Source organism: Macrosteles quadrilineatus, unplaced genomic scaffold, assembly GCF_028750875.1.
Source record: "Macrosteles quadrilineatus isolate MER2022 unplaced genomic scaffold, UCM_ALF_1.0 Scaffold_5__1_contigs__length_97177068, whole genome shotgun sequence".
Taxonomy (NCBI): domain Eukaryota; kingdom Metazoa; phylum Arthropoda; class Insecta; order Hemiptera; family Cicadellidae; genus Macrosteles; species Macrosteles quadrilineatus.
Window position 1 is genome coordinate 66,297,753 of NW_026542598.1, and position 26,122 is coordinate 66,323,874.

Sequence of the window (26,122 nt, forward strand, 5' to 3'; positions counted from 1 at the left end):
CAAATCATATGCTTTTTAGTAGTAAAATTTCAAAAAATAAAACATGTAAAATTAGGAATTTAGTATATACACATATATCATAGTAAACAAATTTAAAAACCAACAATATTTTACGTTCATATAGGCAACCAGATTATTTGAGAATTAGTAGGTATTTTGATCGATAAAAAAACTCAAATCATATGCAAACAATTAGATTTTTGTCCCCAAATGCAAAAAAAGTATTTCTGACAGTCTACAATTCAACAAACTTTACGTAAAATATTATTCTTGGAGCGTCTTCTTGGAAGATATTTTAGTTTTCTTGTTCTTTGCTTTGTTCCTGGCTTCTTTGATGTAACCTGGGTTTCTGATTGGCATCGATCTGCTGTGACGTGGGTCAACTAGTTCTGGCAGAAGGCAATTGTGGTAAAATTTGCTTAACTTTGGAAACATGTGTTCCTCCCAAAAAGTGTTTTCTTTTAATATTTTTGATATCTTGGTTCCTTTTGGCGTCTATAATACGAAATAACAAAAGTCACGCCCAGTAACTCGTAGTTGCCCCTGTACTTGATAGAAGAAGTTGTGCTTCCTATTGATGTCTCCAACTTCGCCATCCTTAGACACTGTCCAAAAAGTAAATTTCTTGTTTTTTATGGCTTCATCTGGAGTCATTTCTTGAGCAGACAACGGGCATTTTATCTCAACTGTCGCATTTTCTTTGACCAAGCCGTCAGGACTTCCTCCAAGGTAGCAGTGGTCTTTGTCTATGAAAAGGCCACATTTATCAACCTTTTCACCTAAAATACTCTCTAGCTCTTTTCGAGCAACATCTTCGTTTCTTCTTCCATAAGCCATTGCTTCGCAGTCTACAGTGTTGTATAGAATTTGCTTTACTAGCGATTCACAGCCCGTCGTTTCCCGCATTTTGCACACGCGACCAAAGTGCGAAGCTGTGAGGAGACTTCTTCTCAGTTCCAGCCATTCACTACTGTCTGCTTGAAGCAGAGTCTCCCTCTCAATTTGGTGTCGTTCCTCTTCGGTCTTTCGGAGGGCGAGAAGAAACTCTGCCGACTCTCTTTCAAACGTTTCATCGTCAATGTCGGGTTTTTGACACGAGGGTCCGTAGTCAATATTTTCCTCAAAACGTTGGGAAAACAATGATTTTCTTACCCGTTTATGGACTCGCTTGAGTTCAGTTTTTCTTTTCCTTTTTAGTTCTGTGCTTTTTGAAAACGCTCCCGGACTTGATTTAAATACTTCTTTGTGAAATTTGTAGTGCACTTGGCCAGTATTATGTTGCACGACAGCAGCGGTACAGCGATTTTGATACGAGCCATTGGAGGAAAAGTTTATCCTTTTTCCACCGATAAACTTTGCAACTATGGAATTAAAATGTTCCACGTAATTGCTGGTAACGTCAATCAGTAGGCTACGAGAATGACGACTCAAATCTCTGAATACGTCTTGCACTGCTTGGTATAGGCCCACTGAAATGAGCTTAGGAACAATATTATTGCCATCTGAAGCGGTTACTGGGTCCAATTCACAGAAATATCCCCTTTCCTTGCAGTTCAAATGTTCGCCGAATACATGGCTAGGTATATTTAAAATATCTTTTCTAAGGTGATCTATTTTTTCTGTCATTGAAACTTCTTCTAATTTACGGTGTTCCGTTGCCTTTGTTACAGCTACCCTGCAGCGCATCAAACTATCTCCAATTTTTTTCCTCAACTATCTCCAATTTTTTTCCTCAACAATACGGACGATTTTCCTGTCTTGGAACAAGCCACTGTCTTTAATTTCGTACACATGTTTCGCAGGAGGTGGTTTTTGCACTCGACCTTTTCCACCGTAAGCTTTTTATACGGCCGGCTATCTCGGATCTTTTTGTAGACGCTGCTATCGCCATCTCCTATGAATCTTGCGTATCTGATGTTGTACATTTCCTCACTCTTTTGGAATCCCTCGCAGATGATTGCTGCCTCCATACTCGTAGAGCTACGTCCTTTTCCCCAATTCCTGTAACACGCGTGTGTTATCGGTTCATTCCCATTGGCTTCGGCCCGCGCGCATGTCGTGCAGTACTTATTTTTTATCCCAACGAAAATCACCTTCCTGGTCCTATATCCGACGATGGCTGCCTGAAACAGACAAAATTCAAGATTCTTAGATCTATATCGCTATATTGGGCCGTGCAGTGTGTGTGCGTGTGTGAGTAAGGGTCGCTAACAACAAGGACACAAATTATACAAATGTTACACAGCGCAATTTGGCTGTCTTTCAAAGTACAGAAATTAAGCCACTCGGAACTTTGGTTATTTATTTATTTATGGCTCTTATGGCTGAAGATGAAATTGCTTGAAGTTATCGTGCTAACGGAAACACACACACACACACACACACACACACACACACACACATACGGGGTTTTACCGAATACTCGCAAACACCTAATTGTGGCATCTTTCAACCTGCGGCCACCAGTGGATGAAGGAAGGTGGTAGAAACATGTCTGCATCGATATTGTTAATGAACACTCCATTTTAACATCTAACATTCCAGTTTTTAAATTGTGGCACCATGCCACAAATCGGTATATATCAACAGTGTGTGGACAGGATGCCACTAATGCGTTGTAGTGCTTGAGCGGTGTGTGCGCCCCCCCTACTTCTCGCGTGCGCTGTTGCCAGTTCTCCGTTCTAGTTCCTTCATTCCGTTCTGTATTCATGTGGCTATGCCCTAGCCGCTGTAGCTCATTTCCCGCGCTCATGACGTCGTCTTTTATTAGTGTAAGGATTTTATATGAAGTTTTTTTCAAAGCTCCAATAATGTCTACAATTATTGGATTTAAAGTCAATGGACCAAATGAAATGTCGTGAGGATTACATAAAACTACATGCTATTTTGTTGATATTTTATCGTCACAGTGTATGTATGGTTTGCGAACTGAGATACTTGGAATAAAGGCCTTAATGTGCTGGGTAAATTATCAGTTTCATGGGAATATACAAGAAATCTATACTATCTATATATTAATTACGTAAGCAGATTCTTTGCATCAAAATTGTGGGCAACTGGGAAGTCGTAGAACGACGTGAGAGGGCTCAAATTAAAGGTCTTTATCCCGTGACGGCGGGAAAAATAGTGAAATTCCCAAAATCTGAACACAAAATTAGATATAACGTACAATGTTCTCCATAAGATTAGCATTAGAAGGCATTTACTGCTGATTTTTGTTTACTTCAATCCAGCTGATCGTGATTTTATCATTAGCAAGTAAGCTTACATTTGGATTACTCATTTGCCAGTCAATTCTGCAATGTAATGTATACTATATAAAACCAACTATATAAAGGGATAACGTTACCTTTAATAATCAAGACTTTTTAGTTATGTCAAAGTTGAAATAAATTGTTTTCAAGATTTAAGAAACGATTCAAGATTAAAAGAAGATCTTCTTTGTTTTTTATTTCAAAACATATGTAAAAGATTTATTCCAATTGTTTTTAAATTTACTAACATTTATATTTGAGATTTATTGTAGTGTTTAATCAATATTTTGTATGAAGTGGAATAACCTCAACGGTTACTCTTAGAAAACAATTTGGGAATAGAGATGAAGTAGGTTCGTACAGGTATTTAAACGAACCAAAAATATTTATGTCGTGATTAGTTTCGATAACTGGGTAATGGAACCCTAACTAGCCGCAAAATAGTTAGTAATTAGACGTTGACTAGGCCCTTTTTTGGTAGAATATGTAAATCAATTGCACCTTTAGGAGGATTAACACCACATACTTACACTAGGCTAATAGTGGTTTTTTTAATGTTGATCACAAACAAATTTAGGTCCAAGTTCTGTCAATGGGATGCCTTTACTTAAGAATAATTTTGTTAAACCTTTACAAAATGAGCATAGACTTAGAAATAATAACTGGGTAGGGTATCTCAACACACCATTTTTTGCCTTTTCTTATTTGACGAAGACAATTTCAATACTGTATTTCAATCGGGGAAGCCTTGTTATCAGCATTAACCAAAAAACCAAAGCTACCTTAATAAACCAATATTAATATTTATTCATAAACATGTTTGCTGCCTTTAGCAGTTAAACCTCTGGAATCATTCAAATTCTTTATTGAACATAACGTTATCAACAAAAGCAAACAAAGACAAACAACAAACTGTTTTGTTTTTTTGCACAAAAGATATGTTGTAGTGGGATATCTAGGCCTATCCTGACATATAGATAATTTGATTCTGAGTTTGTTTAAATATTCCAACAATAATTCCTTTTCCGTAGCTTTTTAGGGACTATGACCCTACAAGCCACTAGTTTACATTAAAATACGCAATAAGTATGACTCCGTTTTTTCTGTATGCATATAATTAATTCATGGTAATGTAAAAGTATGCGTAACGAATTTTTCACCTCACTATGATGTTTTTAGCTGTTTTACATACATTTAGCTGGTTTATATTGGTGGCTGAAAGTTACGTTTAGCTGGCCATGCCAGCTGTCATCGTCATAACTCCTCTAATATTCGTTTGGAAAACGTCAGTAAGAGGCAAGTCTAGACTGTTCCTATGTCTGCGCGGTCCATCACTAGTTACTTTCTTTACTTATTTTTTTTGAAAGCCTATGTGTCGATTATGTATCTTGAGCAATGTAAAATCAAGATGACGTTGTTCAAACTAAGATATAAGTTTGGACTTCCTTGTGTGACCAAAATGGTCGCCTACAGAGCAACAGAAGAATCTACAATTTCTTATAAAATTAGTTCTATTGACATTTGCAGACAGTTTTATATAATTGTTTTAAGGAAACCCAAAATCTATTGGCAATCATAAGTTAATATGATTTGAACTTTTTGCCTTATACAAATGAAATACCATGTGCATATTGGTCCTCTGGTCCTGTTGATACAATTTTTTGAAGGGTTTCTTTTATAATTTAAAACTATATCATTGCACAAGCATTTTCAAGGACTCTCTGCAGTTTTGCGTACTCTTGCAACTACTAATTCAAGAATCAGTTTGATGACAGATTAAAAATAATGTGTTTATACGTTATAAAGATTCAACTGTTAAATATCATAGTTTTTGAGGGTGGGACTGGAAATTTAGACTATATTAAAGATTTGCATTCATAGTAGAACATTATATACTTTAAGTAAACCAACAGAAAAAGATTGTTTAAAATTTTCAAGTTCATTTTAGAACAAACTGTTTGCTCCGCCTCCCAGTTAACTGAGAATTTCAAGAAGTAGAAACATATTAAATAAATAATAAGTGAAGTTAAATATATCCCACAGTGATTTTAAAAAACATTACACAAACTTCACGGATGCCAATATACTTCTAACAACCTTACTAGGAATTTCCTAAAACTGATATTGTACGTTGAAATAGGTTTATCTATCTATCTATTCTTATTCTATTCTATATTCTATACTATTATAAAGAAGAGGGGGTGTCTGTGTGTGTGTTTGTATGAGCTAATCTAAAAAAATACTGATCCGACTATGCTCAAATAGCACACAAATGAAGCTACAGCTCCGAGGATACATATAGAACTATTGCCGCTACGATATTCACCTTGGGCTTTGCCCCGTGGGCTTTCAAAAATCTGAGATGAGAGATTTAAAAGTAAATATTGATTGATGGTATCCATGGTAACAAAGAACAAACCTAGTAAGTTTAAAAATGTTTACCTAACCCGCCATGTTAAACTTCCCTATCCCAAGCGTGATGTATACAACTTCCTACTTCTCGAGTGATGTAAAGTTGAAAAAAAACTCACTCGGTGATGTAATGAAACCCATTTAAATAACATTGAGTGGATAACTTAAAAAATATACCTCTATGGAGCCAACGACGTTCAACGCTAGAAATCAGCTGTGTGTTTGAATTTTATTGTTATGCTTTGAAGAATTTTCCTAACCTAGCTTTTGTTTGTAAATGAACGTTACTGTTAGAAGATGAGTGAAATTGATAATGAAGCATATTGCTCGTAACCTCCTGAATATTGTCGGGTCAGGTAAAATCTTGTACGTTACACGTTACGCAAGAGCGTGTTTACATCACTTCGGTGAATTATGCAACTCGCCTTCGCTCGTTGCACAACATTCACCTGCGTGATGTAAAAACGCTCTTACTACACTTGTAATGTAAATAGCTATAACAAGGAGAACTAACTAACTGTCAAATTGATTTTAATTTCACAATTCAACACAGCTGGTTCAAACCTTATTAAATACTGCACGAATATTAGAACAGAGAGGGTAAGGATTATAAATTTAAAATAATGATGTCACTAGCCTGAATGTAAACATTATTTAACATTACCTAAAGGAGCTGCCAAACCATATGTAAATGTAATTCCATTATTATAGGATTGTTTCGGTAACAGTACTTGATTTGTTTATGATCTAACTATACTGAGTCTGTTTGTTAATTATACTTAAATATACTTAATTTTGTGAAATGTTGTAATAATATTTATTTTTATAATAATTCATTGTAAAAGAAATCATTCGATGGATATAGGAAATAATCAACATTCTATATTGCCTTATCAACCTAGGCCCTTATCCTGAGTTATCTATATATATAAAAGGCAAAGCCCTCACTGACTGACTCACTCACTCACTCACTCATCACTAATTCTCCCACTTCCTATTTACCTAGGAGGCTGAAATTCGGTACACGGATTCTTTGGGCATTAAATAGGGAAACTAAGTAGTTTTTATTTTGATCGGGCTTTCGGGCTCCACCCCAGTGGCTCTGGAGTTTCCCATGTTAACCTTATGATTTTTCATATTTAAAAGGAAATAATGAATCTTAACAGCTGTTTCAAATAACAGGGTGTCCACAGAAATTTTGTCTTTAATTTCCCTGACTTTCCATGACTATCCATGACCATTAACCATTGATTTCCATGACTCACGAACTTAACTCAAAAATTATAATATACCGTATACACACGAATACTGCCTAGACAAGTTATTTCACAGAAAATATTGAAATATGTAATAACAGATAACAATGGTGTACAATAGGTACAACAATGAACTAATACAAACTCAAAACCCATAAACTAAGACAACTGTATAAATTGAAATTGTCGTACATTTGTGAAAAATTCGGAAAATGCTACAATAGTTGGAGTTACGACCGACTAGAGCATTGAAAGGTCCCCTGGAATCCATCCATCATTGGGGATTTCCATGACTTTCCATGACTTTTTGCCTATTTCCATGACTTTCAATGACCAGAATTTTTTTCCATGACTTTCCATGACTATCCCTGACTTTCCAGAATGTGGACACCCTGAATAAACAAGTTGGTTCTGTTCTATGATGTCCAATAGCATTAAAGTTACAAGGATTACCAACAGGGTGCAGCACTATTATTTTTTTTAAATTTATGACAACAGCTAATTTGCAACCAAAAGGTGAGTGAGCGTAGCGAACGAACTTCAACCTGAGGCGAGTTAGCGTAGCGAACGAGCTAACCTGAAGGCAAGTGAGCGCAGCGAACGACCTCCAATCTAAAGGTGAGTGAGCGTAGCGAACGAACTTCAACCAGAACGTGATTGAGCCATGAGAACGAGCTCACTTATGAAGTTAAACGGGGCAAAGCCCGCGGGTACAGCTAGTGAGGTATATTCTTTTGATTTATTTGTTTGTAAACAGTAATATAATCCCCCTGCCCCAGCAAACCTATAGACTGAGCGAATTCCCGTTTGCCTGATTATAATTTCACTAAAATATGTTAGAAAATTGCCCTATTAACATGTTTGGAACTATTGTGATAGGTTTTCGTTTACAGTGCAAACCATTTAACACATTCTTTTATTATAGGTATATGTGTGCTACACTATAGGATACCGTATAAATTAAAAGACCATATTTTCTTAAACCGTTTCCTCTCCCATCACTGCAATGATCATGTTCTACTTATATGCCAACCCCGTACGAAGGACGGGTATTCTACTAGTTATTAATAAAGTTGAGAATACTAAAGGTTCTACAAAACAAAACATTGAATAATACAAATACATTTGTATGAAAGTAACAGATAGATTGACAAGATTGTAAAATGAACGTATAATATCTAACAATATCAAATTATTTACAGTATCACGGTTACAACTTTTAAACTACTTTTGTTACGACTCAATGTTAACCTCTTTAGGACCTTTCATTTTATGCTTTTGTTAGTGGGGACTGGTTAAAACACCACAGTAGGTTTTACAAATATGATTGTGAGATGATATTATAATCTGAACTAGATTATGTGTGTTGATAATAATCTATAATATTAAAACGAAACAGTGTTTTTTTATTTCACGATTCTGAATCAACCACTCTACGGATTTTCATGATTTTTGTGTTGAAAGAAAGATAATTTTGAGAACTAGGGAATGTCGAAGCCATAATTTTAGTTTAGGGTCCCAGTTTTTTAGAAATTAAGTTTTAATTTTTAAAAAGTCTAGCAGCCGACGCTAAGATTCTAAACTAGCGTTTGGCATAAAATAATTTGCTTAACATAACAGCTGTAAACATTCAGCTTTTGTGTCACAAATTCAGCATTTGGATAAAAATGTAAAGACATACTTAGGGTTGACTTATTTATACTATGTGTAATGCTAATCATTGATACGTTCAACAGATTAATTTAATATACATAGTAAAATATTAGGATGTTCAAATTATTTTTTAAAGCAATCTTTGTAATCTTCGATTTGTTTTAGAGCAATATAATTTGTTTTAACTAACAGCTGGTTTGTTATAAAAAAAACCATATAGAACTATGAGGTTATTTACTCTGATTTTGTCATTGATTATAGGAAATATGCCTAAGTAAGATTAGTAGACCACCGAGATAAGTAACACCATCGATGTGTACAAGTAGAGGCTCTGTACACAAGTTAAATAAAAAAGATATGTAAATTATTTTACTGTTAAAATTTTTGGAAAGGGTAGGAAAATCACAATTTTTACATGTTTTAATTCATCTTGGCAGCTTTTTGTTTACAATTAATGTTTTTGAATGCTTGAACTTTGTTTGGATTAGGCCCGGAAATATTGATGTCATAAAGATGGAGATCAAGAATCCTCAGGATTAAATTACCACCACACCCGGGTGTTATCCAAAGATATACAGATGAATGACATAGATTGAACACAACGTCATCATTGACCTAGGATACTGCAATTAGACTAACCATCCTTTTATGAAATCTAAAAAAGTTGTTTGGCGTGTGTTTAGTTGTGGTTACGTTTGTAGGCGCTGAATATTTTATAGTTTAAATAAATGAATATGGGGAATTTCGATGTACATTGATTCAATGAGGGTGGTTTAATTATCAAGGATATTGGAACTGATAACGGAATGGATAATAAACATAGACAATTATTACGTCACTAGCTTTACTAGCGTTTTTACTTTTTAAATTCCTTCAACACGTGACCAGTTCTTTTGTTCAAATGAATATTATTTTTAACTCAGCTGTTTACAAAACAAAATAATATGTTGTTGTGTTTACTTTTCTTTGTTTACACTTATTTATTTAGCAATCGATGCAGTGAAATTGACATAAAGGATGTGTGTGGACAATTCGTTTAATGATGTCAGGACACCAACGTTATAATTATTATGTGTACTGTGAATTTTATTGGATGTTTTCGTTTTATTTTAGTGAGTTACAATTCAGACCTAATGGAAATGGTGTATAGTATGAGTAATTGTATTGTGTGGTGATATTGATTATGGAAGAGGTAGGTATATGCTATGGAAGGTGATATCATTGACTAGGCCTATACACTTCTCAATTGATAATTACTCTTTCTACTGTAGGCTGCAATAAAATTTGTCTTTATACATGTAAACTAGCTGTTCTGAATTATATGCCTGACCGTTTTAACTGACTTCTCCCGTACGTAGGACGGGCTAACACCTCGTATGTATTTTAATTTAAGTACTTTAAAATGATTCGGTTATATGTTTACCTCATATAACATTTGAACATGGATTGAAACATTAGATGTCTTTGGAATACTCTGAGAGCGAGAAGCAAAACATAACTTTCAGCAATGATGCATCGAAATCTACCTTTACTGACTGATTCAGAAATGTAGTTGCAAAATATTTTGTCAACATGACTAAAATGTTAAAAAAAATAGATGTATCACCACGAAATAGTTTGTAAGATAAAAAAAAACCGTCTAGGACAACTTATATAGCGTTCTAACCTCAAACATTGTTATTGTTTCAATGTACAAATTCAATTGATACAAAATAACTACGTTACCAATTTATGTTTGTAAACAAAAATCAATTTTTTAATGGTTGCGTAATAGCTATTTACATTACAAGTGTAGTAAGAGCGTTTTTACTTCACGCAGGTGAATGTTGTGCAACGAGCGGAAGCGAGTTGCATAATTCACCTAAGTGATGTAAACAGCACGCTCTTGCGTAACGTGTAACGTACAAGATTTTACCTGACCCGACAATAAACATGGGTTTACGTACAATATTTTTCATTATCCATCTCACTCATCTGTAATCAGTAACGTTCTTTTACTAACAAAAGCTAGGTTAGGTAGGAAATAGTAGTTTACGCAACGATTGCGTTAAGTGAGTCTTTACGACACGAGTAGAAAATTTAAGGCACGAGCCTTAAAAACTTCTACGAGTGTCGTAAAGACTATTAACGCGAGTTGCGTACACTACTTTACCTACGACCGTTTTTTAATTACTATCAATCTGGATTTAATTACTAACAATCACTAATGATAATTTTTTAGAGAGGTTATGTTTTCGTGTATTGTCATTGCCACTGAAAGTGATGCAACGACTTGTTGTATAATCAGCTGATTTCCTGTATTTACGTGTTTGTTAAACTTCGTTAAATATTACATTGCTAGCAGCATTCTTACCATAAATAATATTGTATCAGGTACAATTCGGCAAATATTTCATTTATTTTTGGACTTCCACCAACTTAATTAAGAATACGCGAGTATCAACATGAACAAGTCGGATCAACAATTAAATTGGTCAACTGATCAGCTGATCAGCTGATTAGTTGTCGTTCGAAGCATTACAATTTTAATTCTTTTCTCTCAATACTTGAACCTTATTGGTCCGTTACCTGTGTGGATATGAGAAAACTATGCGGATATGAAATGAAACTATGCGGATATGAAAGTAAACAGCTGTAAAGTGAAACTTTTCAATTCTAAGAACTGGACTGAAATGGCTACTTTAAAAAACGGTCGTAGGTAAATACTTTAAAGCATAATAATAACATTCAAGCGCACAGCTGATTTCTAGCGTTGAACATCGTTGGCTCCATAGAGTTATATTTTTTAAGTTAAGCACTCAATGTTATTTAAATGGGTTTCTTTACATCACCGAGTGAGTTTTTGATACTTTACATCACTCGAGAAGTAAGGAAGTGGTATACATCACGCTTGGGATAGGGAAGTTTAACATGGCGGGTTATGTAAAATCAATTTAAATGATTATTTACTACACAAATTATTTGTAATGTAAAACATTGTTCACCACTCGGAGCAAAAGTATATTATTTATGGTACTTAAATTGTTTTATAGTACGTGGCAGTATAGTATTATTAGTTTATTAGTTGCTTGTTGCACTGTTCTACACACTGCTCAAGCTCTAAAACTCATTAAGTGGCATCCTGTCCACACACTGTAGATATATACTGAATTGTGGCATGGTGCCACTATTTCGAGTGTAGGCTTGCGCGAGAATTGGCAACGTAGCATTAGGAAAGTTATAGTTCCGGCGGACGGCACGAGGCGCGCTAGCTACCTGTATGGTTTCGTGTTCCACAATTCGGTGTGTACCTGCACTACTTAAACTCACATCAACGAGTTCAAAAATACTCAATTGTGGCATGTGATGTTTAAACGTCTTAATAATGCTGGAAACCCTAAAAAATGACCGAATTAGCTGTGGCACCCTGAAAAAGGTGCCACAATTTTTGAAGGTGCCACAGTACGGCCGTGTGCCTGTGAAGGATGCCACTATTCGGTGAATACAAACACACACACACACACACACACATGTATTAATATATATACAGGGTGTTTTTTTTAAACTTGCATCTTTATCTATGTAAAAACCGCAATAGCAATATGCAATATGCAGTTGGCGGGAATTATCTATTGACGTAGGGGGCGCAATTTTTTTAATTCAACGTTACATTCACATTCCCCCCTTTCCCCCCTGCCCCCAACTTAATTTTTTAAATAGCAAGGTACCCCTTGTGACATATCAAATGAAAGAGCATGAAAAAAGAAAATTTTTGGTGAAAAAAATTTAAAATCGGCTCATGAATTTGTGAGATAATCCCCCCTTTTCCCCTACCCATAACTTGTTTTTTAATAGCAAGGTACCCGCCCTTGTGACATATCAAATGAAAAGTACATTTCACCAAACATTTTCTTTTTTAAGTTATTATTATTTCTTGGTATGGTACAAATTAAGTCCAATCGGTCAAGTTGTTTTTAAGATATTGAGTAATTGAGTAACAAACAAACGGACAGACACTATTAGATTTGTAATAATTTGTCATAATTATTTGTAGATTTGTAGTACATATACAACTGTATAGAGAAATTTGAAAAAATGTGTTTCGGGCATCTGGGGACCTCAATACGACAAAGTAAATCGGTCCCGGGTATCACCATGAGACCTACGGCAATAGATTATTCTCTATACGGGATATTTGCTAAAATATGTATCGTAATACTTACAACGCCAGACGCTGCTGAGTAGTTGGTACGGTAGGACCGCTTGCACCACGCGCCGTCAGCCACCACGGTGATGAGCGGGGTCCCGTCCTTGTCCACCTCGCCGTGCTCCACCGCAAGACGCGCCTCTTCCGCCGCTGCTTGCTCCATCTCAGCCGCCGCCGTAGCTGCCCATCCCTTAGACACTTTTTCCTCGTACAGCTTGAAGGTTTTCTGGGACATTGGTGGAATGTCTAGCACGCCCAAGAACTCTTCTAATTGTGCATGACCCCCGCCTGTTGTTACAGTACCACACACTGCACCCGTATTTACGTCCATCCTATGGTCATTCTTTATTTCCGAGCACACTGTAGCTTTGTATTTGCACATATTACACTCAAAAACGAACACGCTTCTAAGACCTAGTCTTCGTTCGGATACTACCTGCAAATTATAAAACTTGCATCCAAATGCTGAACCGTGATTGTCTAAAAGTTTAAGTTGATCCAAGAAATCTGATATATTTATGATCCTCCGTCCACTCAAAGGCACAAAGTCTGTATTAGCGTCGTCTCGTTGAGGAGCGATCGTAGGGTTTTCTTCGGGCAATTCATTTCTACATATTTGTTCTTGTTCAGGTTGTCTTCTGAAATAAAAATAAAAGCGCTATCATTGGCATTAAAGTTAGGCGGCAGGATGGCCAACTAAAATTGTAGACTTGAGGTGACACTATTTTGCATCAATTAGTTGATTTGATTCGTTTGTTTCTCTAAACAATATTACTAAAGAAGTGTTACATGGTTATATCATGTTACTAAAAGGGAGACCATATTAAATGTGGAATTGACTCTAAAACTCATGAATATGAAATTAAATTGAAACAGAATAGAAAACTATGTTGAATCAAGGATAACCACAAAGGCTAAAGTCCAACAGTTAAAATATTAAAATTCGTTTTCATAGCCCAGGATTGCGTAATCTATATATAAAGCCAAAAGTACCCATGAACTTTTGAGAAAACTACAAAGTCACACCCCCATAAACCATATACTTAAAATGTTCGTCATGGCGAGAAACCTTGCGCAAAATTATCCATTTTTTCATAAATTGCCCTTTAAGGTCATAATTTTTCCAAAGGGAACTTTCCATATACTTAATGTTAAAAATACCTCAGCTGTTCTTATTTGTATGTTATTCTTTCAATTTATTACCTTATTAAAATCTATTGTGATTATTTGTTTGTAATGCTGTATTCTGTTATGTTTATTTCAGCTTAACTTAACCAATCAATAGTTTTTTTATAATACTTATGAAGTCAAACTGGTTGAAGCCCGTGGGTAACAGCTAGTATGACATAATGGTTAAAACATACCTCGACGACAATCCTTAACACGTAAATACATGTTACATGTTAAGGATTGTCTGACGAGGTATGTTTACATATCAAGTTAAAATATTGCAATTAATCATATAGGCCTACTAAATATTCAGCCTACTTACTTGATACGAGTTAAATTTCTACACTCTTGGAATTTCACCACACTACAATGTTTTTAGCCATTGGACTCTAAAGCTACGTATTGTTGTATAGGTCCGAAATGCCAACTGTCATCGCATTTAAAGCAAGAAAGGGGCAAAATGTGTGTAAATTGTTGGTAAAAATAGCCTACGTACCACGGGCTGAAAGGATTTTCAGCACTAGGTACAAAATATACTGTTGTAATAATATACAGATGTTATAATGAATTTTCAATAATTAATACACAGTATTAAAACATATACTATTTCATGTTTAAATTTTAAATTACACAGTGTAAGTCATGTCTGCAATCCAGCATTGTGTACATTTTCTACAAGAAACAACATAATTTAATGAGGTTTACCTTCTCTCTTCGAAAAACCGTTGTAATCCTGCTCCAAGTCTTCGCTTTTTCTTCTTTTTTGACAAAGGTGGTCGAGTTTTACCCATTGTGCAGATAACACTTAACGAGTAACAACGTTAACAACCGTAGTAAAAACGTATAGGCCTACGAATCAAATAAAACTTAAAAATAAACCTACCGAGCTAACTTAGTCTGTAAAATACGTAATTGTAACTGTACAAACTACTAGGTTATAGACTGCAAACACACGTCACACGGAAAGCCGAACAGAAAATAGCCGGTCCAATACTCAGTTGTCAGACGGAGGCAAACAGCACAATGCAACTGACTATTCGGGACTTGGTCCATGCAGATTACAAAAGAAGCTAACGGGACAACAAAGTTCCAGGATAATGCGTGAGTCACTAGCTTGCTCGGCAACATTGCAGCCCTGGTCGAGAGGGTCGACATGGTTCCAGGAAGGTTTAATCGCATTACACTGAGCTAGGTCTATTTATATGCAGACTCTAGTCGCACTGAACTTTGTTTTACTATGTAGTTTGATCCACATATCTAATTTATTCCAATATATCAATACATTTCTTTTTCTCAGGAACATTTTATTTCTAGATGCCCTATATAAATATTACAAACAAAATAATTCTTGCTAATCGTTTCAATAGTTCGGAGATACAGTATAACCATATATTGGAGAAACATGGCCTGTTTGAATTGAATCGTACTGGGCGGGCCTGCTAGAAAACGGAAAGGGATATATGAACGACGTTGCTGCCATCAGTCGGGACATCGTCGAACTAGAACTCGGTCGGCAATCAAGACTAATTTGCAAGCATTTAAAAACAAATATAAAATAAAATGTTGGAGATAGAAATACTGCTTTTTGTAAAAGTACAATCATTAAGGGAAAGATGATCTTTAATACGGCGTTTGATTCATATTTTTTTACCGAATCAGTGATTTTATAATCAAGAAGAAAATAATATCAAATCCTTATGGGAAATGAAGTAATTACTTTTTCTGATATTAAGGTTATGCAGCAGAATTGTAACTTTTATAGTTAATAGCTTGATTCCTATTTATATTTTCTATGCTTTGTGTTTCTTAAAAAAAATTTAGAAGCCCACATAGTCCTGAAAACCAGGAATTTTAAGTTGCGCTCCATGTTAAATTGACGCTCACGGCCGAGAGCCGCTGAGCTATGTCCGGCCCCCTCTTAATAGCCCATACAGCTAATGGAAACTAAGGAACATACGGTTTATAGTGAAATCAGAACCACATTTTTGTCTTGTAATTAACGAATTGATCTAATTATCAGGATAGTACTGCGGATGGTCGCTTGGACAAATTTGTTTCAGCAAAGGTCAATAACAGTAGTCTTTTAACTGACCCTGAATCAACCACTTCCGGTCATAATGTCTTGAGTGGATTTAATAACAAAACATTCTGACCCGATAATGTGATCAATTTTCTTCAGCCCGAGACAGCTGTAGTTGAATTATAGTATACTACAATAAATCGTTCTTACAACGACACACGTAACATAAACTTTCTTATAGTAACACAACTGTATAGAATACCTGGTTGCGTATGCTCATCTGTTCCACCAAGATGGGGTAGTGGTGGGTATCCACACCAGGCATCATGGGTAGTCCCGAGTTGTCTGAGGGGGACAGCTGTCGCCGCAGAGGATGCTGGGAGTCCCCGTCAGGTGAGGTGGGGATGGGAAATGTAGAGCGGAGTCTTACGGTGGGACTGCACAAAGCTGCCACCACGGCACTCACCAGCCGGTCTATGTCTGCATTCTGGCAATAGTAATAGGTAAATAATCAGTTGTTAACCCTTGGTAATTCTCTGATTAAATGTGGAGATTTTATTTGAACTTAGTACAGTAGAGTCCCTCAAACTCGGCGTAATGTGGACTAGAAGGGTGCCAAGTTTGTGAAATGCCGGGTTATCGGGAACTAGGGTTGAAAATAAGAACAATACAGTTTTTAAGCATTTTAACCGCCTTTTTTATTTATATTTATATTACAAGTCAGTATTAAGTCATCAGATATAGTACAACAAATCCTTAGTACTAGTTGTGAATAATTTGACTTAAGCTGGCTTGAGTCCATGATTAACTCGGACTCAAAAAATCACTAATTTTCTGAGCCAGGTGATGGCCGAGTTATCAAACTGCCGGGTTATTAAGAGCCGAGTTTGCGGGAATCTACTGTATTATAAAGAGTTCTATCAACGACACACAAGTTCTACATGAAAAGAAAACTAACCTAAGAGCAGGAAAATTGAAACATCTATCAATGACTTACCATTTCCATAGAAGCTAGGAGATCACATAGTGCCGTCCACTTGAGAAAAGCCGTGGGATAGAAAGCATGAAAACAGGCCACAAACGTCTGGTGACACTCTTCTAAGATCTCCAAGCACATCTTGCTGTACTGACTCCCTGTCAACAGAACAATCCGTCAGTGAGTCTGACGTTACAAAGTCTGACAAAGAAACTTGTAAGTATGTATATATTTAATAATGTTAAGAATGTCTACTCAATGTAAGAGCAATATAAGTGCAAAAAACTCACCGCTACATAACACATATTTACATTAACATATTTATTTAAATAAAGTTGCATTGACACCTAGAAGCATAAGTCAACCCAAATAAAATAAAGTTAAAGGTGATCTGAAAGACTAAAAGAGCATATGGTATGAAGCTCTGGTCAAAAAGTAGAAAACCAGGAGAGAAAAGTAACTATGAACGAGGCTGTACTTAAATATTGTTCACTCTTCAGGATTAACACACCAGGTTAATATTTTGGTCAAATTTGTTTATTTCATACTATACTATTAACATTTTACAAAAAATAACACATTTTATTACCATTTCTGTAGCAGCTAATAATCTAAGTAGGCCTACTTGTTGAACTTAATGTTGTTTAGTTAGGGAATGGATCTGACATGCTTAAGGTAATATTTAAGTGAACTTCCAATCAGGCAAATGGAAATTCACTTAGTCTTCTGGTTTGCTGCGACGGGGGTATTTATAAGTATATTTCTCTCCTGTTTATCTCTCTGTTTGACAATATAGTAATTTTATGTTATTTTTAGCTTAAATTAAATACATATCTATATAATTGAGTATTTCTCATATCAAATAACGTCATATCAAATTTGATTTATGTAGAACATTACAAAATAATCAACTAGTGTCAATACCAACAGAAAAGTATAACAAACTAAACTAGCATTTACACAGCTTGTAAAGAATTCCTAAATACTTCTGTAATGTTCTCACCCTGAGTCTTCTTGCGTAGGGAGGGCAGAGAGTCTGACAGGATGGTACGTAGCAGCGCTCTAACATCACCAACACACTCGGCCAGCCTTACTGACTCCTGGGCGACCTTCTTGTGTGACACTGCCAACACAATAAGGGATGTGTCAATAAGTTGGTGTATCTGATAACAAACTGTAATTTACATCAGCCTGCTCTGCCAAATCAAGTAGGCCTAGGTTCATTTAAAATCTAAAACTTTAACTTGGGAAATCCTTAGTCAATGCCTAGAGTTTACAAATGAACATCATAAAAAACAAAATCCAGTTTTTTCCTATGAAATTTAGAATTCATACACCAATACAAAAGAACCAGTTTCATAAAATAACACTGATATTTTGTTCCCAGCCGGAATTTGTAAGAGTATTTTTTTAGTAAATGACCTTGTGTGATGATGGCCTGTTGTTAAGTAAATGTAAGCTCTTCGTGATGTTTTCAGATATGTTTAAAAAGAAAAATTCTCTATCAATCACCTGGTGTTATTAAACATGACCCAAATATGTATGAAAAATAAGAAATTGATTTAAGCAAAAATAGTTTAATTTGTATTTTTGACTATTGATAGAACCTTAATCATCCAAAATTCAATACTTGTGCCTTTAAGCGCATAGACTTTTATTTTCACAGATAGCCTTGCTAAACTTCTATTTCTTTCCAACAAAACCCCTATATCAGCCACATTGCAACAAGCGGCAAGCCCCTAAATACACTCTAAATAATCCGTTAATGATATCGCATGCTAAAATATCAACTCAAAACTCATTTCATCCAAATATTTTTTTTAGAATTGAAGTCGAGGTATTTTTTTTTACCTATCAATAAAGACTATTATCCTACTAGCAAGCTCAACCAACCTCTATTGGGGTAGATCTCATTGATGTAAGTCTTGATCAGCCGCAGACTGGCTCTGCAGATATAGACCAGTCTCTCCAGGTCCAGCAGAGCAACCAGGTGACTAGTGGTGGAACTGCCAGTGCCAGGGACTACAGTAACTGTCGTCTGCACCAGGGCGGACTTGAATGTTGCCCAGGACCACTGCAGCAGACTCAGCAGCGAGCGGAAACAATCCTGACACAAAGGAGGGTTAAATATTGCACTACCATTGATTTATACTAACCTACACCTTAAGCATTAGTTATAGCACAGAAAACATACTATTATAACCCAGAATGCCAACCGCATGGTAAAAACCATTTAGTGTTTTGAGAGAGCTTTGCCTGTCAATCCGTAGGCAGCGCCACCAGCGTTGCTATGCTGCATTGGCATTCTGGGTTATAGTAGTATGTTTTCTGTGGTTATAGTCTGTTCAAAAAATGTTGGAGGTTTGAGGGGAAGTTCCGCCACTACTTTTTGCTGTTGATTTATTGTTTTAAAGGTAGGATTAAGTGGAGGGGATCAATTTCTTCCTCTAAAACAGCCTAATTTTGTGAACGGAGTATAATAAACAAGGCAAGCAGAAATTTGAGTGACAAAAGATAAATATTATCCAATACGTACCAGCCAAGGTGTCCCCTGTTTTTATAGCAAAAACTTCCTTTTGTTGACCATTGTAACCATAAGGCCAATTGCAACATTCACTGAAACCCCGTTCCCACGGTCTGATCTTGCTGGTTTCCCAACTTGGTCGAATAAACATAGGTTTATGTTTACACGTTTATACCAAATTGAATCATAGTCGGATGGTTTTCACTCAAGTTATCATGATAGCGGACACACACACTGGCCTCTTGGGACATAAAAACAAAAAAGTAAATTCATACAGTATCTAGGACTTACCATAAGACCTGCCGTAGTAAATTATTCCCTTTAAGGGAAAACTGCCATTAATGGTATTGGTATTGATATTGAGAATTGAGAATCGAGAAATTTTTGTATCGACACATCTCTTTTAGATGCAATAATTTCTCCTTTTACTTTTCTATACATGTCTCATACATCGATAAATGTCTTGATCACTTGTGATCTGTGTGTTTTCTCATGATAAAAACATTATCTGTCCCAAAAGTTATGAGTGAACTAAAAATGCTCAACCCTAATTACAATTTTTGTCACACACCACTATGACACTCACAGTAGACACAGCTCTGGAGAACTCCTTGCTGAGTATGTACACAGGCTCAGCACAGTCCGTCTGTCTTGCGGCAGTTTGATTCTCAGGAGTGACCACACGGTACAACAGCTGGGGGATCTGACCTGCGTTGACATCTGTACCGTTGTTGGACTTCTTGGACGACTTGAAGTAGAACACCACCCTGAATTGTGAGGTTTATTATCACCAATTGAAAAGGGAAGGAAAATGGGAGTATTTTAACACAAATATGAGTGAAGGTTGTGAAAGGAGTCAGACTCCTTGTGTAGCTTTGTTACTAAGACCAGATGTTTCTTCAACTTTAACCATACCAAAGTCCAATCAAGGACAGCTGGTTCCAGTTTCAAACCATCAAAAGTTTCTGATTTTTTTCTCAGAAACAAACTGGCAACCTTATCATTGTAAGGGGAGCAACTATCATTCAGTTATATATGGTGTTGGTGCATGTCACATTGGAGACATTTGTATAGTAATGACTTCCTTAAAGGAAGGTGTCTAAAATTCAAATCCAAGTCAAACTTACTTATCTAAAAGCTTGAGTGATCATGCATCAAGCAAAAGAATTTAAACCAGTCAAGAAGGGTGAGAATCTTAGGTATCACTGTGATCGCAAGCAATGTCTGCCAAGTTTGTGCGATCTTGGAAGTAGATCATCTTGAATATTGAAATAAAACTATAGCCTGATGTGAACCAATAAATTATTCAACTACTTACTGGTCTTCAGTGCAGACCATCCCTTGGCCACTAGAACCACAATCACTGGAAGGTCCACTGACACGAGCCCACGCTACGTACCAACGGTTGGCCTACAACACATCCAACACATTACTCTTCAACATTGGAAAACAAACAACAATATTATAACTCTACATTGATAAGTAGTCAAATAGTATAGTGATGTATTAGAATTAGTTATTTTAGGACATAGTTCCACTAAAAAAGTGATGCTCTATAGAACAAAAAATATTGGAAATTTGAAATTTTCAGGATAAATAGATTACAATAAAAATTCAGGTCAATGAACAGAGCACAGGAAAGATTTAGATTTCATAGTTCTTTCAGATATTACAATATCAGGCTGGATAATATTCTCCATTAAATTCAATTTAACGATTACATAAATCTCTCACAGACTGCATCTAGTAGCTGTCAATGCTGTCAACGATTATAATGACATTCACCTGTAGGGGGATAGGATCGTCAAAGAGCATCGGGTACTTCATCCTGGGACCACACTCGTAAGGCACCTCTTCTGTCTCGGCCACCATGTCTCCGTCATTCTCTTGCTCGCCTCCCTCCATGCCGATGTCGTAGAGCTACCAACATACAACACATGTCATTCTCATGTTGTGCGACTACAAACTAGGTGTTAATCAAGTACCAATATTGACACAATTATCCAAAAACTGGTGGTTTGTCAAAATTTGTTATTGATGTCAAACAAAATACTTTAAATCTATCTGGTCCCACCTTGATTTTTCCTGTGTATTCACCACGGCCTCCAAACAGGCCAAAGCCAGCCAGCAGGATGTCTGTGTCCGCCATGAAGCGGATGGCTTCTATTGAGTGTCCTGAGTAGCCCCAGCCTCCACCATGGCCTGAAGAAAACAGGACAAACGATTAACAATGAATATAAGATATATAAGATAGCTATATAAGATTTTATAGTTAAACTTTCATACTTATTTACAGAATGTATACTTATTTTTCACTTAAAATATTTAAAAACTTACACTTTTGAACCTAAATTATCATCCAACTGAAGAAAACCAAAAACTAACTAAAGTACTAACAAAAAGATGCCATAAAATATAGATTAATAGTATTCCTTTGCTCAAGACCTGATCTGAAATTACACTAAAACCTTTACTGTGTCCTCTACAAAGCTTACAACGATGAACGTCTGTATAATAAGTTTTAAAGCAAAGTGATCCAAACCCTCAGTTTTGGTGAAAATGCAAAGGATTTACATATAACCTTTACTAATACAAGGCTGCGGCGAGACAAAAATGGCAACACCGCTGTTCCGTAAAAATGAAACAGCTGTTGCACTAATTTATAACGTACAGAAAAGGAAATGTTTATGTTTACACTTTTGTTATTTCTGTTGTTACCATGGCAATAGGCATGACATTGCGACATTACCACACATCAACGCCACAGCCATGTGTTAGAGGAGGCTATGATTTAACCCATCTCTCACATCAAGGTCCAAGATGCTAGTATTTAGGCTACCAACCCATAATATAACCATTAATTACTATGGCACTCACTTTCAAACCGGTTGACCGTAGAGAAGTCGTCCCAAATGAACACCTTGTCCTGCGGGTCTGCAGTGTCGCCCTGTGGACACAGAGTGAGTCTGCGTTCCTGCGCGGCTGTCAGTGTGTCCAGCACTCCCAGCAGATGAAGCGCAGCCTGTGTCCTAGTCACCAGACACCCCGGTGTCCATGGCAGTGACAGTTGAGGAGACAGTATACATGCTGCCACCTCCAACCGAGTCTCACAGCACACTACGTGGTGACACACTACTTCAGGCGAGTCCCCCGTTTCACTGTAGCTGCAAGATCAGTTAGCGGTTAGTTCCACTATTAACTTTATGTTTGAAGTTAATTAGATAGGAAACAGTGGTGGGAGACGATACAGTATAAGATTTAACTGTACTAATAAATATTAGTGTTAACAACAAACATTGCAATGGATTCATAATCCAGTAGCCCTACTTAGTACTTACTGAGTTACTGACTCACCAGTTATGATAAGTGAAAAACACATCAGGTCTACACCTTTGTACACCTTTGTCTACACCACGGCCTAGGAATGCAAATCAACTTACAGGAAATAAGTTGATGCTTCAAATTTCAGCTTCATTTTTGCAAACTCAAGTTTCTTGATCATGATGATAAATTGTAAATTAATTTAAGTGTCCAATCATCCAGATTGAGATTATTCATCATTAATAGTATGGTATTAGCACAAAGCAAGATAATAAAAATTCTTCTGACAGGCACATTCAATAATATGGCCTAAAGGTGTTATTTTGATCTGGATAAATCATCTGGGTTCGTTCAGCAGAGTTTTTGACAATAATTGGTTAAAGTTGAGCTGAAAAATCACAAGAAAACACTGTAAAACAACTTGAAACCAAGTAATAGCCATCTAGGTTCTCTATTCTCACAAAAACAGTTAATTAAAGGTTCTCGGTAATCCCGCATTTTTTATCATGGCACTACTGAAGTCCAGAACAATGTTGACTAATAAATATCTATGGTTCACTCTCACTGTATGCTATGGGGAAGAACATGGAATAGTACAGAGCCTTAACACTTCTAGATATGTTGATATTGATACAAAATGACCAACATACCTCCAAAGTATGTTGTAGAGAGGGTCGAGACAAGCAGCTGTGCTGGTAAAGTCCACCTGGTCGGCCCCTTGGAAGCTGGCGCAGTTACCATCCCTCTTGTTGATCACCAGACACTTGAATGACTTGGACAACTCACAGTGGGTGGGCAGCAGCACTAAACAAGAGTAGATTGTGGTAAGAGCACAAGAGCAGAGGATTGTACTGTTTGATGTTGGTTGGTAGGCTTACCTGAATGGAGTGAAGTCTATTCTGGCACAAGAAACACAAAATCTTAGACTAAACAAAAAATTAAAATACTATACTGTCACTGATAGTAAATTCAACTGCAGAATATAGTATCATTCCATTTACTTAAACTTTGCTAGGTTATAAATAATTTCTGTGACAGCGTAGTACTTTGATTATTGTTTATTGTGTAACTTTTTGCTGAGCCACAATAGATTCTTTCTCTACTTTGGTTAACCTGCTAACCCAACAATAATCCTTAAACACATTAGCCTAAGGCTGCTTAAACATTGCAATTAAAATGTCGACACTATATTTTTGTAAGATAACATATCTGTCCGATTTGTATGGGGTATAGGGCAATCAATTAAATTGCTACCTACACTAGACATTAGACAGTAAATTAATAGTTTGAAGGTGAATTTTAAATTTTAATCCATTTGTATAGTTATTGATTCTGAAGACTCGAACTATCAACTATGTCATAAATTCTCTCCGCCTTGAGAACTTTGCTAGAGAACAATATATATTTTGATTGGGACAAGAAAAAAGTGAATATTATTTTTACATTTGTAAAACAAAAATTATGAATAATTATTTACTCAATGAGATGAAAGCTTTTATCCAAATGAGTTTGATTTCATCCTTTTCCAAAACCTTAGAAATCTCACTAACTCCAGCTAAAGTAAAATTCCACAACATTACAGGCATGGACCATGTTTGTTGCACCAACAACTTAACCACCAACTTAGCAAATCTTTCTGACAATCACTTAGCCTAAACTCTGATTAATCAATCACAATACCTGAAAAAAATTTACCCTTGAATCATATACCCTTATGACCACATTTGACAATTCTTATATCCTTACAATCTCACACATTCTCGATCTACAACGCTTGTTCAAGACATTGAGGACACAAAACCATTTATTATTCCACATCATACTCACAAAGGCAAGCCTTGTTAGCCATGACGGTGCTCTGTTTGAGTGTGAATGGGTTGATCAGACTCTCGTCTATCCGCAGGAACGTCTGATCAGCCGAGGCCCCGACCCAGGTGGCTCTACGACCGTGACGGGGGCCTACCCCGGGCACACTAGTGGGGGTACAGTGCCACCCTGCACCCTTCCTACCCCCACCAGACCCACTTAGTGCTGACACTCCTTCAGGCGGGGCTCGACCCAGCTGGCCCTTCTACAAAGAAAATTCATATTATTTTAAACAATTTCAGAAGAAAATACAAATAAAAAAAAATTGTGGAGAAAGACTGAAGTTTTAAATTTTTTTATAAAAAAAAATCTAAATGATGAAATTTTTTTATTAGATCTTGTCACTTTGAAACTAAATCTCAAAAAAATAATTTAACTTAAAAAAATTTTAAGCTGAAATTTCACCGATGAATATGTTGATATTTTGGGATGTTCCAAATTGGCAAATTGTGATACAAGATTAAAAGGATAGCAGCTAGCTTACCTTATAAATGCCCTGGTAAGCAAATAGTACAGACAGAATATACAGGAAATAAACAATATTATTTCATCTAGTGAGGACTCCGTCAAGTTCAGATAAAGAATATGACCTAACAGGGCTTTTCTAAGGTAAGCTAGTTAGTTGATAAGCCTGTATTCTAAGAATCACAATTCCTGACCAAAAACGAGTCTTCCTTAGATGAAACTATTGAACTTATAAATCAGAGATGCCATTCATGAATGTTTAAATTTTGTTGACTCTTCATAATAAAACTATAAGCTTGTAAGTTACAATAAGTATGTAATATAGTTTTTGCCATCAATACTACACATAGACCTACCTGATAGCTGTCAAACGTGTAGACTTGTCCGTTGGCCAGCAGTACAGCAGTATGGTTGCTGCCAGCTGCTATACCTGTAGCTACAACAGGCAGTTTGACTACCACAGGTCCTCCTCTAGTCAACATGTCACCTACTCCTAGCTGTACATACCTGGTAGCTGCCGAAGGTGTAGACTTGTCCGTTGGCCAGCAGTACAGCAGTATGGTTGCTGCCAGCTGCTATACCTGTAGCTACACCAGGCAGTTTGACTACCACAGGTCCTCCTCTAGTCAACATGTCACCTACTCCTAGCTGTACATACCTGATAGCTGCCGAAGGTGTAGACTTGTCCGTTGGCCAGCAGTACAGCAGTATGGTTGCTGCCAGCTGCTATACCTGTAGCTACACCAGGCAGTTTGACTACCACAGGTCCTCCTCTAGTCAACATGTCACCTACTCCTAGCTGTACATACCTGATAGCTGCCGAAGGTGTAGACTTGTCCGTTGGCTAGCAGTACAGCAGTATGGTTGCTGCCAGCTGCTATACCTGTAGCTACACCAGGCAGTTTCACTACCACAGGTCCTCCTCTAGTCAACATGTCACCTACTCCTAGTTGGCCATAGCTGTTGCTACCGAAAGTTAACACTTCTCCATTCTGTGTAAGCAGCACTGAAACACACAA

At 36.5% G+C, this 26,122-nt stretch overlaps 1 protein-coding gene across 1 annotated transcript in view; it reads right to left on the minus strand.

Annotated features, from left to right (window-relative positions):
• LOC128995663 (E3 ubiquitin-protein ligase MYCBP2-like) overlaps window positions 1-26,122 on the minus strand; it is a 71,157-nt gene that overhangs the window by 25,265 nt on the left and 19,770 nt on the right. The window contains exons 17-28 of the mRNA XM_054420680.1: window positions 25,913-26,109; window positions 24,600-24,843; window positions 23,423-23,576; window positions 22,329-22,615; window positions 21,526-21,653; window positions 21,237-21,371; window positions 20,770-20,861; window positions 20,038-20,218; window positions 18,821-19,034; window positions 17,931-18,050; window positions 16,949-17,085; window positions 16,214-16,438 (exon numbers count right to left, since the gene is read on the minus strand). Of these exons, the coding sequence (XP_054276655.1) occupies window positions 16,214-16,438; window positions 16,949-17,085; window positions 17,931-18,050; window positions 18,821-19,034; window positions 20,038-20,218; window positions 20,770-20,861; window positions 21,237-21,371; window positions 21,526-21,653; window positions 22,329-22,615; window positions 23,423-23,576; window positions 24,600-24,843; window positions 25,913-26,109 (2,114 nt within the window). The remainder of the gene's footprint in view (window positions 1-16,213; window positions 16,439-16,948; window positions 17,086-17,930; window positions 18,051-18,820; window positions 19,035-20,037; window positions 20,219-20,769; window positions 20,862-21,236; window positions 21,372-21,525; window positions 21,654-22,328; window positions 22,616-23,422; window positions 23,577-24,599; window positions 24,844-25,912; window positions 26,110-26,122) is intronic.